General features: G+C 39.7%; 1 protein-coding gene across 2 annotated transcripts in view; it reads left to right on the top strand.

Annotated features, from left to right (window-relative positions):
- Window positions 1-619: 619 nt before the first annotated feature.
- Window positions 620-18392, top strand: part of CCZ1 (CCZ1 homolog, vacuolar protein trafficking and biogenesis associated) — a 30361-nt gene continuing 12588 nt past the window's right edge. Inside the window, exons 1-10 of one of the 2 annotated variants that reach the window (XM_054042230.1) lie at window positions 620-848; window positions 2893-2990; window positions 3081-3174; window positions 3267-3344; window positions 4509-4556; window positions 5023-5106; window positions 7394-7569; window positions 11858-11939; window positions 16258-16319; window positions 17569-17680. In XM_054042230.1, coding sequence (XP_053898205.1) covers window positions 747-848; window positions 2893-2990; window positions 3081-3174; window positions 3267-3344; window positions 4509-4556; window positions 5023-5106; window positions 7394-7569; window positions 11858-11939; window positions 16258-16319; window positions 17569-17680 — 936 coding nt within the window. In that variant the 5' untranslated portion in view covers window positions 620-746. The remainder of the gene's footprint in view (window positions 849-2892; window positions 2991-3080; window positions 3175-3266; window positions 3345-4508; window positions 4557-5022; window positions 5107-7393; window positions 7570-11857; window positions 11940-16257; window positions 16320-17568; window positions 17681-18392) is intronic. The other variant, XM_054042231.1, reaches the window with a different exon arrangement.

Here is an 18392-nt window from a genome sequence, read left to right as displayed (position 1 = left end):
AAGCCACAGAGAGAGAGACTCGCTCTTCCCGGCAATGCCACTTTTCAAGAGGAGCACAACTGCATGCGGCAAACGAGACCGCCCGGGGAGCGCTAGGGCGAGCGCCCCCCATCGCGGTGTACCCCACCCCAGCTGGGTACTTAGCCAGCCCCCAGCTCTGTCGTGCCCCCCAAGTGCTTCGAGACAGCAACGCTCCTCTTCCTGGGCGGCCTGGGCGGGAAGCAGCTCCGCTCGGGCTTTCCGCGTTTCCTTCCCCGGGGCTTCTTCAAAGCCAAAGGAACAGACAACAGGAGCCCCTGGGACCCTCCGGCTTCTGCTGAGCTGCCCTTGGAAACGGGGCCTGCCCCGCGGCCGCCTTCAGCTCCCCGGGGGCCTCTGGGGATCCCGCCCTCCCTCGCAGGGGCCCTACAGGATGCTCGGTTTCCGCGGGGCTGGGAGGGGTCCCCACTGAGGAGCCCCGGGCCGGCTGTTGCGGAGGGGGCAGGAACGGGGAGGCCTCCGGCAAGTGCCCTCAGCGCGGTGGGGGCGGCGGAGCTCTGAGAGGGTCGGCCCGGCCCGGCTCCTCCCGCCCGTGCCGCCCGCGGGCGCAGATAGAGCGGATCCGGGTCGGCGCCGTTCCCTTCCGGGGCAGGGGGAAGGCGGAAGTGCCGCGGGAGGTTGGGGTTGGTGCCGGCTGAGGGCCCCCGGCTGCTCCCCGATGGTGTGTGGCGGCTGCCAGCCCCAGACTCTCTCGCTTCAGGCCCAGTATGGCGGCGGCGGCGGGGGGAGCCGGGCAGGAGAAGCAGCTCGCTCCAGCCCTGCTTAGCTTCTTCATCTACAACCCCAAGCTGGGGCCCAGAGAGGGAGAGGTACGTGGGGCAGCCTGGGCTCGGTGTGTGTGTGTGCCTGGCTGGCGGGGGAGGGGGTGCTGTGTCTGCCTCGTGGGGGAGGGGTCTGTCGCTACAAGGGAGCGTGTGTGTGTGTGTGGGGGGGTCTGTTCCTCTTCACCAGAGGCCGGGGGGGCCACAGAGGTTTTGTCTGAGGGGAGAGGAGTGGGCCACATCTGTGTGTCTGTCTGAGGGGCGGAGGGGTTCCCGGGGAGGTCCCTCACCCATTGTTCCCTCATCTTTCTAACATTCACGTGGTGATTCCGGGCCCCACTTTGCGCAGTTCTGGGACCCCCGTGAAACACCAGTGATGTTGCCTTGGGATGCTGCTGCCCCACCGGGACATTCTGACTCTCATGTTTGCACTGTCTGACAGGCTAACGCAAAGCAGCTGTCGGGCTTCTGCTCCAGCCATTCTATTTTTTCCTAGACACTGGACAACAAAATGTCCTGTAGTAATATCGTTATGTATAGCGCGCCCATGGAGAAAGGGTTGTTCTTCCCTGCCTCTCAAGCTATAAAGGGATGCTTTCATCTTAAAAGTATGAGCTAAAAGTTTCCAGTATTACAACTGTCCTTGTATCACCTTACCAATATTTGTGGTTTTACAATGACATACTTCTGTTTTTTTAAATTATTTTTCTCTTTTTTGTTGCCCTGTAAAAGTCCCACATAAAAGAAGGGGGAAACTGAAACTGACTAAGCAGATGCAGCAGTGAAACTAACTAGACACAAAGTATTGTTTCAAAGCATAAAGTAAACTGAAAAATAGAGGAAAATGCAGCTACAGTTATCTTAGGTATTTACTCTAAGAATACATTAAAATATTCAGGAAAAAGTATGATTTTAAGATGAGGGTATACCTATAGCTAAAACTTTAGCATTTAGAAACAGGGCTGCTTGGCCCATTAAATTCCTGCAGCAACAAGGTTAAAAGAAAGACTGGTGGAAAAGTAGTTGTGAAAAAAACTCACATTTCCCAACGTAAAATGCATATGCAGATAAGTGAGTTGGGATCCATGGGCTAGAAGTTGTTCTGAGCACCTGAGTTTGCAGGATCAGGGCTTTAGAATTTTAGGGTTTTAAAAAGATCCTTCAGAAGTCTTTCATTTGTTTAGATGTTCCAGGTGCATACAATAATGCTAAATGTTTATATAGCACATTTTATTTACAAAGTGCTTTGTAAACATTAACTCATTAACCAACATCCCTGAGAGTAGGTATGCACATGATGAATCCTTCCTGCTTTCGGGAAAGGTATCTGTTAAACACTGTTGTTATGCACTTCTTCTGAGTGAGTCAAATTGATATCAAGATGTAAATGTACATACTAAACATTTGAGCAGCTAGATGAAGCTAGTTAAGTTAACTAGCAATAGTAATGGAAGACTGATCTGCCAAGCTATCACAGATAAATACCAGATGACATACTATCTTGAAAACAGCCATCTGATACATTATAGTCTATCTACCTATCTTCCTGGGTAACATCATAGTACTAGTTTTCTGTGTATAAATTCTGCTGAATCCTGAGGCTAACCATTTAAAATAAGTGTGCTTAACTTTTGTAGTGTACCTGAATTCTTGGATAGATATGGAGAAAAATAAAAAGCTTTCTTTTGAGAAACAAGGCAAACTTTAATATTTGAAGGGGTCTATTTTCTTCTCATTGTATGTGTGAGTTAAATATACACATTGAGGAGCAAACTTATTTTTGACTTCCTGGCTTAAATATGTGGTGTTCCTGTGCACAGCTATACAGCTGCATTTCACTTCAGCTAAATTCCAAAGGAAAATGAAGTGATACTTGTGTACCGTACTGCATTTGTAAAGAACTTCGAGATCATTTTTGATGGCAGGCCTTGTTAATGTGCCCTATATTAGTTTTATTTTTTAGTATATAAGCCTATTTGGTTATAAGGCAGTTTTTAAACTCTGTTCAGTAAATTTTGAAAAATTACATTATTTTGGATCTCTGCTATTCTGTTTAAAATTTAATCATCTTTATTCTTATTTCAAATTTTAGGAGGAAAAAAAGATTCTCTTTTATCACCCAAATGAAGTAGAAAAGAATGAAAAAATTAGAAATGTTGGATTATGTGAAGCTATAGTACAGTTCACAAGGTAGTAAAGTGTTACTGTTTGCATAGTTTATTACAGTATAACAAATTGTATGTTTGCTAAAATTTTGTTCCAAATATATTATTTTTCCAGGACCTTTAGTCCATCAAAACCCGCAAAATCTTTGCATACTCAGAAGAATAGACAGTTCTTCAATGAACCTGAAGAAAATTTCTGGATGGTCATGGTATTTATATGCATGATATATACCTTCCTAAAATGTTAAAAATTGCTAAATACATTCTGCATTGCCTGATGCCAGTTTGTTCCACTTTCTAGGTAGTACGGAATCCTGTAATAGAAAAATACCACAAAGATGGAAAACCAGTCATTGAGTATCAAGAAGAAGAGTTACTGGTAATGTTCAGTTATTCTCTCTAATTTGCCTTTACTTTTCTAATTAAATATTTTCGTTGTAATTGTTTTAAAAAATATAGCTAGCGATTTCTTTTAGTTCAGCTTATATCTATAACTTTTGGCTGTTGTAGAACTGATTTAAGAATATGACTGCAAACTGGAAATAAAGTAGAACAGAGCATTTTGCAACAAACTCTAAAAGGGAAGAAAGAGACAAAGATATAGGAAAAAATTATCCAATAAGAACAGCAGTGAAATTATGTAATGAAATGAAATGTCATTAAAAATAACAAAAACGGAGAGATCTATTGAAATTTCAAGGAACAGGCCAATACAATTAATGATCCAATATTGATTTAATTTGAAGAGATTATAAAGAAATCTTCCTTACTAAATTTAACTAGAGCAGCTTCTGTTACGATCCTAAGACTATTATTGATCATCTTTGCTGGAAAATCAAACATATCATGTCTGCCAGGAGGCTTCATTTCAGCATTGCAATGTCATCAATTCCCTTTAACTGTAAGCAGGCAGAGTAATTGGCCAGATGGAATAATTTAAAAAAATGTTTGTTCAGGGTTCCTGTGTTCTTTAAAGTTTTTATTCCTCATTGTGTTCTTAAAGAAATCATTCCAACAAAACAAACCAGTCTTACTCCTCTTGCCAGAAAACAAATTAAAAACCCAGTCTGATGACTAGGTATGGAGTCCTCCCCTACTCTAAGTCCTCACCTGCCCTGAACTCCTATGAAGAGTGAGGGGGAAGCTGATTTGGAACGAACTACTCTTCACTAATGACCAGCTAGTGCCCAGTACTTATCACAGTTCTAAGTTGTTACTTTAGTCATATTCTTTTTTCAGTACATGTTATGGTTTAATAATAGTAATACTGTTAGGTTTACATTTAGCAAGGAAAGAGGAATAGAAAATAATTCATGTGTATACTGAAAAAATACTTCATAGGTGTACTGTCTATAGTTACTTTTTTCAGCAGTAGCCAGTAACTGCTAGTTTTTGTTTTCGATTTGTGTAACAGATGTTCTAGTCTTTCTATGTTCTGGCTTACATGTGGTAGTTAAAAGAATGTGCATGACATTTGTAGGTCAATCAGAATATTTGGAGCTGTGCCTATTCTTATAATGACCTATTATTGGCTGTTTTACAGGACAAGGTTTACAGTTCAGTCCTACAGCAGTGCTATAGCATGTACAAGGTAAGGGTAATAGATTTATAACAAGATTATCCTTTGAGAGAGGGAGATAGGGTGCAGAGGGTGGTCTACTATCTGAGCATGAACAAATTACTCCTTAAGGGGTGCCAGTCTGATCCATACTGTCCATTTCTTCCTGAAGATGTAGTAGTGGCAGTGGGGAGGATATAACAGAGTGCTTTTGTAGTCCTCAGTGCTGTTCTTGAGTTCACTGTAATAGGAGTAGTAAAACGATTCCCAATTTCTGTGAAAACTTAAATTAATTCCTTCACATAGTTACAGATCTTGATTGACAGGTGGTTATCCCAAATCTGCCGAAGCTACACATCATCTAGGTCAGTTAGTTTGTATGGAATTAGGAAACGGGAATTATGTGGGTAGCAGTTTAGTTCTTGTTTTTCTGATTTTAATCAAGTTATGATTTACATAGTTGCCCAACTAATATTGCTTTTTTTTTTTAACCTATTAGCTTTTTAATGGTACATTCCTTAAAGCCATAGAAGATGGAGGTGTAAGGGTTCTAAAAGAGAGATTAGAGAAATTCTTCCATCGGGTAAGTTCTTACTGTTTATTATTAGAGTACGGACAATGTGTTTGATACTGAAGAGGAAACAAAATGTACAAGTGCCTGCACGGAAGAGCTTACACAGTGTGTGTGTGTGTGTCTGTCTCTCTCTCAACAATGGGAAGACTAGACTGAATGACTAGGAATGTTTGAAAAATGTTTTGTTTCATATTATTATTGTCTTGCATGCATCATGGAAGAGTCTTTAGAAGGGATTTGAATAAACAGAGTGATAGCTCGATGGATTAGAATAGGATGATCTTCTGTTACAGATAAAATCGTCTTAATATCCATGTTTAGAAAACTGTTAAAACCTTAATCTAATAATCAAGTATGATTGAACGTTTTCTTAATAGAGTTATTTGCAAGACATAATTACAAAGCCTTTGACAAATCACATCCATTTAGTTTTGTCCGACAGTGGCAAAGTGCGTCTCAAATCCCCAGGTTGAAAAGAACACCATGCTACTGTTACCAGTTAGTTCTCTAGCTCCAACCTTGCTGATAATCCACGCAGTGATGGAATTTCACTGATGGGATTTTTGTTTTCAGAGTACTTTTAAAAAATGTGGGAGAGAAGAGACAGACTGTTCCCTTCAGTTTAAGGCACTGGACCAGGACTAAGGAGAGCAGTATTCAGTTTGGCTCTGCCACAGACTTCTTACATGATGCTGGGCAGGGCTATCTTAACACATGGATGGAGAGAGGGGGCCTATGTATAACTATAACTCTTGCATCCCCTACCTTTGTGTATTTGATTTTTCAACTTCAATGTTTATAGTTTAGTTCTTTGGATTTCATATAATACAGCATTAGATGTGATGTAGAACATCATGTGTATGCTGCAGGGTTTCCCTAAATAGTACTTCTGAATATCAATAACTAAAAGAAATATAAGGATAGTGAAATAACTTTTAGGATCATATAATCTTTTGTTTCTTGTGAATTAATGGAGCACTGCTGTGTAACTTTCAGCCGTGTACCCAATTTTTCACGCCGACTAGAACAGTCAGTATGTTTTCTCTTGTGATAAATGTAATGTGCCATATCCCAAGCACTCCTGTAAGTATGACATTTTGTATGCAGTTACACATTGTTTTAATACCACAGAAATTCAAAGAATAAAACAACTTCAATATATAACATGCTTTAAGTGCATTGTGGGATAGTTCATCATGGGCACATAACTGTCATCAAATCCATTCAGCTACTAATGTGGCATATGTTGGTGGCTTGTTGGTAGGGCAGTTGGTCGTACTGTTGGATGCTCTCTGGTTCCATGCTATCTTTGTATCACTGTTCACTGGCTTTTCTGATGTACCCTGAACAATCTTAATTTGGTTTCTTCATGTGATCTTTTATCAGCACCATTACACCCTACTTTGTCTGTTTAATAATATGCATAATAGAAATGCTGAAACAAAAGTGCATATAGTGTTTAAAAGGTAACCAACCATTTCTTGTCAAGTCTTGGCATGCCATTATTTCTGCATGGTTTATATCATAACCCATTATTGTAATGTATGACCTGCATACAACACAACTAGGAGAAAGAAGTGGAGATTCAGTCAACACCAAGCTCTTCCAATATTTTTGCACATTTGCAAAAACACTTACAGTAAATAAAGTTGTTCTGAGCCTTCCATATGTCTTACTCCAGCACGTTTCTCTTATGTTTATACCGTAGAGGAGTTGCAGTGGACAGCGCATTAGGGTTTCAATTCCTTTAGGATTTTTTTTTAAGCAAAAAGAGGAAAAATGTTGCTGATGCTTTTCAAGGCCAGGCACTTAAATTTCAGTTTGCACAAGTTGTTCAAAGTAGATGGTCCCCTGCACAGAACCCAATTGAAGTAATTGGGGGCCACACATTGGTACAGGGGTGATCTACATAGAACAACTTACAGGATTGGAGCCTTAGATTATTGGCTCTTTGAGGCAGTGAACCTGTCTTTTTATTTGTCTGCAAAACATTATGCATATCTTTGCTCCTCGCTAATGATTCTAGTTATCATTGATCATATTGAATGTGGATAAATGAGATTTAGCTAGGCTCTATTTTCTCCGTGCCCCCAAAATGGATGTGTGAACTAACATCACAAATAATTGTGTCAACATGCAGTATAATATATAGGCTGTCACTTAAGGATTTGGTACAGAGCAAAAGCGCCCAAAAATAAATGCGGAAAAGGTTATGTTGAAATGTTAATTTTTATTACCTTTTAAATATTCAGAAAACCATTAACTACGCTCCTTTCCTTTATATTTGTTCCTTTAGTACTTGCAAACACTGCATTTACAGTCATGTGACCTGCTGGATGTTTTTTGTGGAATCAGCTTCTTTCCACTGGATAAAATGACTTATTTGAAAATCCAATCATTTATTAATAGGATGGAGGAAAGCCTGAACATAGTCAAATACACTGCCTTTCTCTACAATGATCAGCTCATCTGGTAGGTATCAGACTAACGGGTGTAAGGGGGGGAAAATAACATGCATCTTAAAATAAATAACATTACTGTATTTAGTAGTAGTAGTATTTTCGTAGGATGCCTAGGAGTCCTCCTCATGGCTCAGGACCCCATTGTGCTAGATGCTATACAGACACACACCAAAAAGACTGTCTCTGCCTCCAAGGAGCTTCTGTAAGGCAGACCTTTCATGTTGTGGGAAAAGATAGAACTAAGATTGCTAGAGATAAATGAAACTAGATTCTCCACATATGGGGGAGTGATAAATAATGAAGAGGACAGGTCACTGACTGAAAGCAATCTAGATTGCTTGGTAAACTGGGTGCAAGCAAACAATATGCATTTTAATACAGCTAAATGTAAATGTATACATCTGGGAACAAAGAATGTAAGCCATACTTACACGATGGAGAACTCTATCCCAGGAAGCAGTGACTCTGAAAAGATTTGAGGGTTGTGGAAGGTAATCAGCTGAATACGAGCTCCCAGTGTGATGTTGTGGCCAAAAGAGCTAATGGAAGCTGGGATGCATAAACAGGAATCTTGAGTAGGTGTAGAGAGGTTATTTTACCTCTGTATTTGACACTAGTGTGTCTGCTGCTGGAATACAGTGTCCAGTTCTGAGGTACACAATTCAAGAAGGATATTGATAAAGTGGAGAGGGTTCAGAGAAGAACCACAAGAATGATTAAAGAATTAAAAAACATGCCTTACAGTGATAGACTCAAGGAGCTCAGCCTGTTTAATTTAACAAAGAGAAGGTAACAGGTGACTTGATTAGTTTATTAGTATCTACATGGGGAGCAAATATTTAATAATGGGCTCTTCAGTCCATCCGAGACAGATATAACACAATCCAGTCTCTGGAAACTGAAGCTAAACAAATTCAGATTGGAAATAAGGCATACATTTTTAATGGTGAGAGTAATTAATCGTTGGAACAGTTTACAAAGATTCATGGTGGATTCTCCATCACTGACCATTTTAAAATCAAAATTGGATGTTTTTCTAAAAGAACAGCTCTAGGAATTATTTTGGGGAAATTCTGTGGCCGGTGCTATTGTGCTAGGCGATTACAGTGATCCCTTCTGGTCTTAGAATCTATGAATATAGAACAGTTGAGTATACAGCCTTTCCTAATAGTTATGGATAGTTTCCATTGTGAGAAACATGCACATTGAAATTGGAAGAGCTGGCCACCCATGGAAAGATCTTTCATTTACAAAGTGATCTGGAGAATAAAAACTGTGGCAATAACTCAAACTGTGTGAAAATATTTGGAAAGGACAAATAAGTTTTTACTTCTCAAGCAATGTTTTCTACAGAATTATTGAGACAGAGACACAGTTTTAACACAGTTCAAGCTCAATGTGTAACTTTGTAGGCATATTTTCTTTTTTCTCCAAGAAAACTACACAAGTCTTAAAGATGATTTAAAAAACAATCAGTGATGGTTAGATATTTGCATGTATTCACTTGTCAAGAATGTCACAGTGCACAATTTGAGTGTCAACAACAAAGAGAAGATGAGTTGCTTTAAGGATGCTGGAGATTACACTTGAGAAGTGAAGAGACATGGAATTAATATTTTGAATGGCTTTTCTTTTTTTCTTAAATATTTAAGGCCCAGGCAATCTTTCCTGGAAAAAAAAGGATCTTTCTTGTAGGTTGGAATGTCCAGTTACGACTTGCATTCACACATAATGTATAAACAATGCATCATCCCTTTTAACAGTACCTTATAGACATTTCATCTAAGCCATAATGATCTCAATCAGTAATGATGGGCTTAAATCCTGGGACCTGGTCCAGTTGAGTGGCTGAATCAATGGGAGGTGATGGTGGTCAACACCAGAGAATTTTTGCTCTGTTACCTTAAAGTCAGAGTCTGCAGTTAGGATGTTGTTGATTGCAGTTGAAACAGATGTTGCATAGTTCACTAATGCAGAAACCTTAAGCACATAACATGGAGGGTTGCCAACTTTCTGATTGCAGAAAACTGAACACCCTTGCCCTGCCCCTTCCCCGAGGCCACGCCCCTGCCCCTTTTCTGGGGCCCCTTCTTTGGGGCCTTGCCCCTGCTCACTCCATCCCTCTCCCTCCATCGCTCACTCTCCCCCACCCTTGCTCACTATTTTTCACCAGGCTGGGGCAAGGGTTTAGGGTGCTGGAGGGAATGGGGAATGGGGCTGAGGGGTTCAGAGTGTGGCAGGGGGTGCTGGGCTGGGGCAGGGGTTGGGGTGTGGGAGGGGGTACTGTCTCTGGACTGAGGGTGCAGGCTCTGGGGTGGGGCCAGAAATGAGGGGTTCAGGGTGTGGGAGGGGGCTTGGGCTGGAGCAGGGATTGGGGTGTGTGGGGGGGGGTGAGGGCTCTGGCTGGGCATGTGGGCTCTGGGGTGGGGCCGGGGATGAGCGGTGTGGGGTGCAGGAGGGGGCTCCGGGTTGGAGCTGAGGGGTTCAAAGTGTGGGAGGGGGCTCAGGGCAGGGGGTTGGGGTGCAGGAGAGAGTGTGGGCTCTAGGAGGGAGTTTGGATGTGGGAGGGGGCTCAGGGCTCGGTCAACGGTTGGAGTGCAGGAGAGGGTGTGGGGTGCAGGCTCTGGATGGCGCTTACCTCAGGTGGTTCCTGGAAGTGGCTGGTATGTCCCCCTGGCTCCTAGGCGCAGGAGCGGCCAGGACCAGGGGGCTTTGTGTGCTGCCCACAGGTGCCGTCCCTACAGCTCCCATTGGCCACGGTTCCCAGGCAATGGGAGCTGCAGAGATGGTGCTCAGGGCGGCACCTGCACCACAGGCAGGGGCAGCGCTCAGAGTTTCCCTGGCCACCCCTGCACCTAGGAGCCAGAGGGACATGCCAGCCACTTTCAGGGCTGCGCGGAGCCAGACGCTTCAGCAAACTGGACTTTTAGCAGCCCCGTCAGCTATGCTGACCAAAACCACCAGGGTCCCTTTACAATCGGGTGTTCTGGTTGAAAACTGGATGCCTGGCAACCCTAATAACATGGCTGAGGGGAAACGCTATGAATAATAGGAGTTTTAAATGAAGGGAAGGAAAGTTTTGAGAAGTAATGCATAACCCTCATAAATGTGATAATCTGACATTAGTATTTGACACAAATACACACATCATGTTAAACTGCGTGGGGCCATATTCTGTGCTGACTCAAAATTTGTAGAACCCTTCTGACTTCTGTGGAGTTGTAAATCAAAGCAAAATTTGGCCACATGCTCTTAATGTGATGTGTGTGTTACAAACAGAGCTGGCTATCGATTTCTAATGGATGGTTTCTTTGTAATAGTGTGAACCAATATACTAATTTAATAATTGCTGAAGATTTTAAACTGATAAGTTTCATATCAAAAGTGAAACATATAACAGGGAAAAGGACCTAGTCTGAACAAGATATTACCATAACGTCTGAATTAATTTTTAATGAATCTTATTAATCATTAGGGTTCTTGGTAATCATTCATATCATTAACAACAATTAGCAGCTTTTAAAAGTACTTTTTAAAACTAAAGACAATTTACAAATCCATATTTGATTTTACAGGCAGGTTATGTACAACCAAAAAGTAATATTGAACTGCAGTACATTTTCAGCTAATCAAAACTACTTTTGATCCATCCTGACTTCATTTGTAGAAAATATTACAACAGATTGCTTTTTTAGCAGAAACAAAGAAGTTTATGGAATTTGCTGCATCAATGTAATTTAAAACAGACAACTCCTCTTCAGCTGTGTTTGATTTTACGGTGCTTATTAACATCGCACAGGTGTTTTTGGCATATTATCTCACTTAGGAGTAGCGAGGCAAGGTGCTCCTATTCAAAGGCTCTTAAGAAGTGAGGAGAGAATGTGCACAATGTTTAGATGAGAAATTTATAAACTATTATTTCATAGTCTTCCTATATTTGTCTAGATTCCAGTATTTACTGCACATAATTTGCTTGTGAAATCAAATATGGATTCATAAATTAGGAAAAGCCTTCTTATAGCTCATGATTTTATCTCTTTGTTAACCTGGATATGTTGTTAGTATTGTAGGGGAATGAGCATTCTATTAAAAATTAAACATACACTGGGACTGTCTGTACAAAAGAAATTGGTGTGTTCTCATGAAAGAGAACTGAGTTAATTCTCCCAGAAGGCTCTAAATTGCGGCCTGTCCAGCTCTTGGTTAGAAAGGTGTTGGCCATGAAGTAAGGCCATTAGAGAAATTGTTTTTCCTGCTTTGTGATCTACATTTTAACTTTTTTCCCTCTCATATTCCAGGAGTGGTTTAGAACAAGATGATATGAGAATTTTATACAAATATCTCACAACATCCCTCTTTCCAAGGCACATAGAGCCAGAGGTATGGATATGTGTGTTTTTGTTTTTTGTTTTTTTTTTTAACAGCACATATACTTTGCACAGATTTCTTGTAGCATATACATTATAGCAATATAAATAAGCTATACAAGTACTTGAACTGGAGTTCCTTTGATATAGAAGAGGGGAAGTTTCTGAAAGTGCTTTCTTCAATTTAGGAATTAATTCTTTATGCATACATGCCAGTCCAAAAAAGCCCAAATTGTTGGCCTTTAGGGCACACTACAAAGTCTTACTTTTTGAGCAGATATTTTTTGGGAGTGCTTTTTTTGTAATTTGACAATGTAGTGAGATATTGATTTGTTTTGTAATGACTTGCTGCTGCCTGGTGGTTGCATGTAGCCAAGGGAGGTCTGCTGCTGCTCAGATTCTCTAATGGTTTTGTAATATATATTTAGCGGATGGTAAGTGTACTTAGAGTCCAGGATAGGTAGTTCTTTAGGTATGTCTATTTAAATCTGAATAAATATTGTCATAGCACTGTCAGTACAGTTCAGTTGGTAACATTCTAGCTTCTAAGCCAGAACATCATGGAGTCTAATCCTATACCAAAGCTTGGGATCATATCAAATGCTAACCATACAGTGTGCTAATATAATGCAGTACTGTATTCTGTATTTCTATAAACTTCTTTTATATGAGGCCTTAATTTTGCCACTTTTGGTGACTGGCCAGGTGAATATTAAAGATCTCATAAAACTCTTTTAAAAAAAAAAAAAAAAAAGTTAAAGTGCAGAGCTTGGACTCAGAAAATCTGAGTTCGCTTCCTGTGTGACATTGGTTAACTCATACCACCTCTGTTTCTTGGTGTTCCTGTCCATTAGATAAAGAAGGAGTATTTACTGTATAGTTGTTGGAAAGCTTAATCCATTAATATTTGCATAGTGTTCTAGCTCTTCAAATGGAAGGTGCTATGGAAATGCAAAGTGCTGTGATAAGATTGTGGTCTTTGCTCACATTCCCTTTCTTGGTGAAGTTCGTTCCAAGACTGAGCTGTGATGGAGTGTATATATATGGTATATTTGCCTGTCCAGTTGATGCACTCCAAGTATTTAATTGCTTTCTAGTAAAGTGCTTTAGTATATAGATGGAGTATTGACGGTACTATATTAAATCAAGTTCAGATCTAAATCTAGTCGTGATAATTGGTTAATAGCAAAAATACAGTAAACAAATGAGCTTTTACTTTTTTAGAATAGGTCTGAGCAGAGGCATTCTTAACTAGCAAAACAGAGAGCGGCACATGATGGTTGCCAGTGATCCAAGCCTTTGTCACCTCCAGAATGGCTGTGTCTGAAGACTGTTTAGCTGAAGTTTCTAATGCAGAGTGTGGCTGCCTGCTTAATAAGTAGTATCCTACAGGGAATTGCTCATGCTCTGTAGTGTACAATAGTTTCCAATTGGCTTCTATGAAACTAAATATTAGGTTGAGACCTGGCTCCCTCAAAAAGACTGCCTTTCTTCTCATATGATGTCATCTCAGTTACGATTAGCAGATGCATTTGTTCTAACAGTCCCCTGCTTTTGATAAGAAGGTACTGGTGTTTTCAGTGAAGTGTCCTTGATCTTGGACACGCTTCTCCCCTTTGTCCAGGTTTGCTGACGTTCAATATTTCTATTCAACAACAATTATCTGTGTTATAAAATTGTGTATGTGCCTAGGTGTCAGATGCATTGAGGAAAATATCCAAACAGATAATGGAAGTCTGTAGATTCCTTAGAGCAGAACAGTTTCTGAACAGCAGCTCACTTTGTCTGCCAAGTGGAAATCAATCTTTTTGATTTTCATTTGTAAATCATTCTGCTGGGTCGTTGTATGTTTTTACAACTACCACCTGAATTGAAAAACCATTAAACTAATCAGATTTGAATTTTCTATATATAGAGCAGAAAATACTCCTTTTGTACTGTTATAGTACGAGTTGCTGCTAGTAACTACTGTGGCTCAGTTTTGCAAAACCATCTCCATTCTGTAATCCCCTTGTTTTCACACACTTGTAATTTTCCAAAACATTCATCTTTGGGGGTAGCGTTTTCTATCCTTGGCATCACCATTAAGATGACTTGTTTTAACATTTTTAGTGAAATCCATTCACTTGATTTTGATTAATTAGAGGATGAAAAATATCAAAATTTTCAAATACATTTGAAAGGCCAGCCTTAACTCTGCCCCTTTGTGCTTAAAATGTGTTTTCTTTATGGGCCGAGTTATACTTCCACTGCATCCAGTGAAAGGAGGAACAGTCCCAAATCATTTATAAATGATCAGTTAGTACATATGTAGTTTATCTTATACAGATTTTCATGCAGTAACTTTAAATATACTATGCGTAAGTTTTCATACTTTGCATGATATTTAAGTTTCAGTGAGATGCACAAAATAAATCTGCAAAGATTTCTTATTTTTCTTGGACTTCAACTAACTATAAATGAATTATTCATTTCTCTCCCTGAGAAGCGGGGGGAAAAGGTGGCCAGGGTCTAAGTTTTGTCAAATGAAAATGAATTTGATCGTCTTTAAACCTCTGTTCATACACATGGTAAAACCACCACACTTATGTGCGATCTGCTGAAGGCTCACGCGTTGTGGAAGGTAGTGCCGTGCAGGGATCTTGCACAACACCAACCTGCATGCTCCATAACTCTCTCTTACCTTTTTATGAGTACTAAATTCACTCCCATATAAACAAATAAAGCAAATTTTTATTAACCGTGGCTAATGGGACTGAAATAATTTGCATTTCTACTAATCTTTTTTGTATACTGCAATTACATGTGAAAACAGCATGTCCATGAGCATTATTTTCATGTGGAGTTATTAGCAAATAATATGTACTTAGAGTTAATGCTGCTACAGATTAATCTGAAGTTATTGTTTTCAGCTACCTCTGAGATTTTAATAGGCGTAATGGTTATATACAAAAAAGTAATATGTGATTATATGGGTACATGGACAGGGTACAGTGAAGAGAGTATAATTTAAATAATATTTTGCATTTGTATAACATGAAAAATCTATAGCCTCCTAGGAACTCAATACACCGCACAAATATTAATTGACTTTAGTAGAACCTTGTCCAAAGCCTGTGGCAGGGCCGTGCTAGCACACAGGTCTCCAGACTCCAGTTCTTGTACCTTCACCACAAGGCCATCTTTCCTCCCATAACTGAATTAAATGAGCTCTGGTAAGTTTTAGAAATTACAGAAGTAAACATTTCAGAAAACTACAGATTCTGCTTCATTTAGGTTCATTGTGAGTCTGCACTACTGGCATCATATTAAGAAAGCGGGAGCTGGGATAGCCCAGTACATTCCCTAGGGAGTTTCAGAAAGGCTGCTTAACCGGGCCTTGGATATCACTGTTGGTGTTCACAAGTGAAAAAGGAACAGTATTCCCTTAGCAGTAGAAAACCTGAATGTTAGAAAGCTGTAAGGATTCAAATTGTGAAGCAGATTACAGCAGGTATCCCAAAAGGGAGCCAACTCCCCTGCAGTCAACAAAAATGTTGCAAATATGTAGACTTCACTATAAACAACAAATAGGAAAATAATGTAGAATATTCAATAACTGAAAATTAGAGATGGATAAACATTCTGTGGATATTGAACTACAGCTATATTAAAACCACATCTCTATTAAAACTGCAGTTTTGATCTCATTTGAGGGTTTCCCTTAAGGGCTTTAGTTAGGATGGTTGACTAGTGACCAACGTATTACCTAGATAAAATGCAGTTCAACCATGCACAGCTTTACCAGTGTGAGATGTAGCCTGTGCTGCTGTTAATATACAGAAATGTAAAGATTTTAATGAGGATGCAAGGATGGTCTTGTAGTTTTGGCACTAGACTAGGACCTAGGAAGTGTGGGTTCAGTTTCTGGCTCTTCCAGACTTCTTGTGTGGCCATGAGCAACTCACTTAATCTTCTGCCTCAGTTTCCCACCTGCACAATGAAAATACTTATCAACCCGACAATGGTGGTGTGAGGATAAGTTCATTAGAGTTTGCTCAGATACCATGATGATGGGAGCCATAAAATTACTTTAAAAGAGCTATATATCAAAGTTAAAACTTAACTTATGGAACTTTTTTCAGATTAATAAATATAAAACCAAAATGCCCAATTTTCAAAATATTGTTGCCATATATTCTTGCCCCTCCCATTCTGCATTAATGGTGTATTTCCTAGCAAGAGAGGTATAGTCTGCGGTCTGTTGATTGTGGACAGTTTCTTTAGCTACTGCAGAACAAAGAGAAATGGAAAGAAATGTCCCAAGCTGTTTATTTCCTGTTTGTTTTCAGTTAGCAGGAAGAGATTCCCCAATACGTGCAGAAATGCCAGGAAATCTACAACACTACGGAAGGTAGTTCTTATCATCTGTCATACTCTATACTGTTTCTTCCCTTCAGAAGGAAAGCTAGGCTTTTCGCACATAGAATAAGAACTGAATGGTTTGTTTAGGTAGGAGTGTAAATGAATTCCTGGGACTAATTTCTACACCCAGATAATCCCATAGGCTTCAGTGGGGTTGCACAGAGCATGAATCAGTGTAGATTTTGGCCTGTGATTTAGAGCTAGTGCATACTTATTTCCTTCTTGCTGTTCTTAGCATGTTGTACAGAAAGTATTTTAGTATTTCTCCAATTCCTTTTCCCCGAGCAATAAGATTTGTCGTACAGGAGCAAAACAATGGTCTGTCCAGTGACTTGCGTATCACAATGGCCTATATATTAAGTGCATCGGTGGGAGACTTTTTGCATTTGGCCAGTGTGTGACCTTATTCTGAATGAAGGGTTGGGTCCTTCTTGGCCCCCCGTTTCCAGAGCACGAATTGTGTTTTCTTTAATAAAAAACCCAGTTTAGTGTTTTCCACTTCTTTAGCGTGAGCATAAAATCAGGGTGGGTTAGCTCACTTCAGTCTTGCAAAATTCGGATGTTTTTCACATATGTGTACATTGGTAGGAAGCAGAAGAATGAGATGTACCACAGAATGCATTCTGTAGTCATCACTGAGAAGGTGTTCCTTTTAAAAGCAACCGGAGGATTTATTGGGTTTCCCTGATCTATGTATTTTTTACCTTTATTTCCCTAGCTCAGAGTTATTTTGGTGCTAACATGTAAACTTTTTTGAGGTTTTTTCGAGGGCCTGTTGGTAAATACAGATGGTTCCATGAGCAATAGTCACCTTTGATCAAGAAAAGGCTGTTGAAATGCCACTGATCACTTGCAACTCAGTCTTGAATCACCACATTCTGTTTATCTTGATCTAAAAAAACCCTCTTTCTGTGCATTCTGACAAAGTTTACTCCAAACTAAGGCCCTGATCATTCAAATGCTTACTCACATGCTTCATTTTAAAGAGAGTAGTCGCTTTGAAGTTGGGACGTAAGTCTTTCAGTTAATTTGAAATTAGTAATTTGACATGGACACATGTTCAGATACTATGGTAATAGGGAGTTATATAAGTAACTGGGTAGACAGAAATTCTTTGTGTTCAAATGGATGCATGTATTGAAAAAGTTGTTTTAAAAAATTGTTCATGTGCTTATAAATTGTTTTTCTGTCGAATACAAAAATGAATTGTATCTGTCCTGTTTAATTCTGGTTTTTAGGTTTCTTACTGGACCTTTAAATCTTAATGATCCAGAAGTAAAATGCAGATTCCCCAAAATATTTGTAAACACAGATGGCACTTATGAAGAACTTCATTTAATTGTTTATAAGGTACCAAACTCTCTCTATTCCAGTGTATTATGAATCCACACAGGAGGAAAACATTGCTGTGTTTTATTTCTGAATCCATGCAGGAAGGTGCGTAGGGCATGACCAGATTAGAACAGTGAGATAGGGAGCTGTCCGAAGGTTCAAATTTAAAACTTCAAATAATCTTTTTCTGAATTCTTTGAGTTTCTTTTGGAGATTCTGGTTTAATCCAAATGATGCAAACTTGGCAAAAGTCTGTCTGTATTCCTTCCATGTTGCTTTACCAGCAGTGAACTCAAAAAGCAACATATGCTAGCCATGTGTAATATTTTCTCAGAGCTCCTCACCCTGGCTTCTGGCCAGTGCCAACCCTAAGCTAGAAAGATATTATATATGTTATAAAAAGGTTTACATGTGGGTTAGGACTGGTTTAACTAAATGGATTTTAAAACTGATTTTAGTTAAAGATTTAGTAGGATAAAGTGCACATTTTGTGTGTAGGCAATGCCCTAGCCAGGTTACATTTCAATTCCTGCAGAGCAGCACACTACTTCTCAAAGCCCCCATGAATAGCTGATTTAAAAACCTTGTCAAGGACTGAAGTAATATGGAAAATTGGGTATCCTATATAGGCTCATGGGAGCAAAGGTTTTACTGTTAACACTCTAGCTTTACTGTGACTTAAGGAATTTTCAAAATTTAACTGGTTTAAAATAAATGACTTCTACAGTGA

Source organism: Malaclemys terrapin, chromosome 10 (genome assembly GCF_027887155.1).
Source record: "Malaclemys terrapin pileata isolate rMalTer1 chromosome 10, rMalTer1.hap1, whole genome shotgun sequence".
In the NCBI taxonomy this organism is placed as follows: domain Eukaryota; kingdom Metazoa; phylum Chordata; order Testudines; family Emydidae; genus Malaclemys; species Malaclemys terrapin.
Note: the sequence above shows the minus strand (reverse complement) of the source record. Positions and strands in the feature narration are given on the sequence as shown.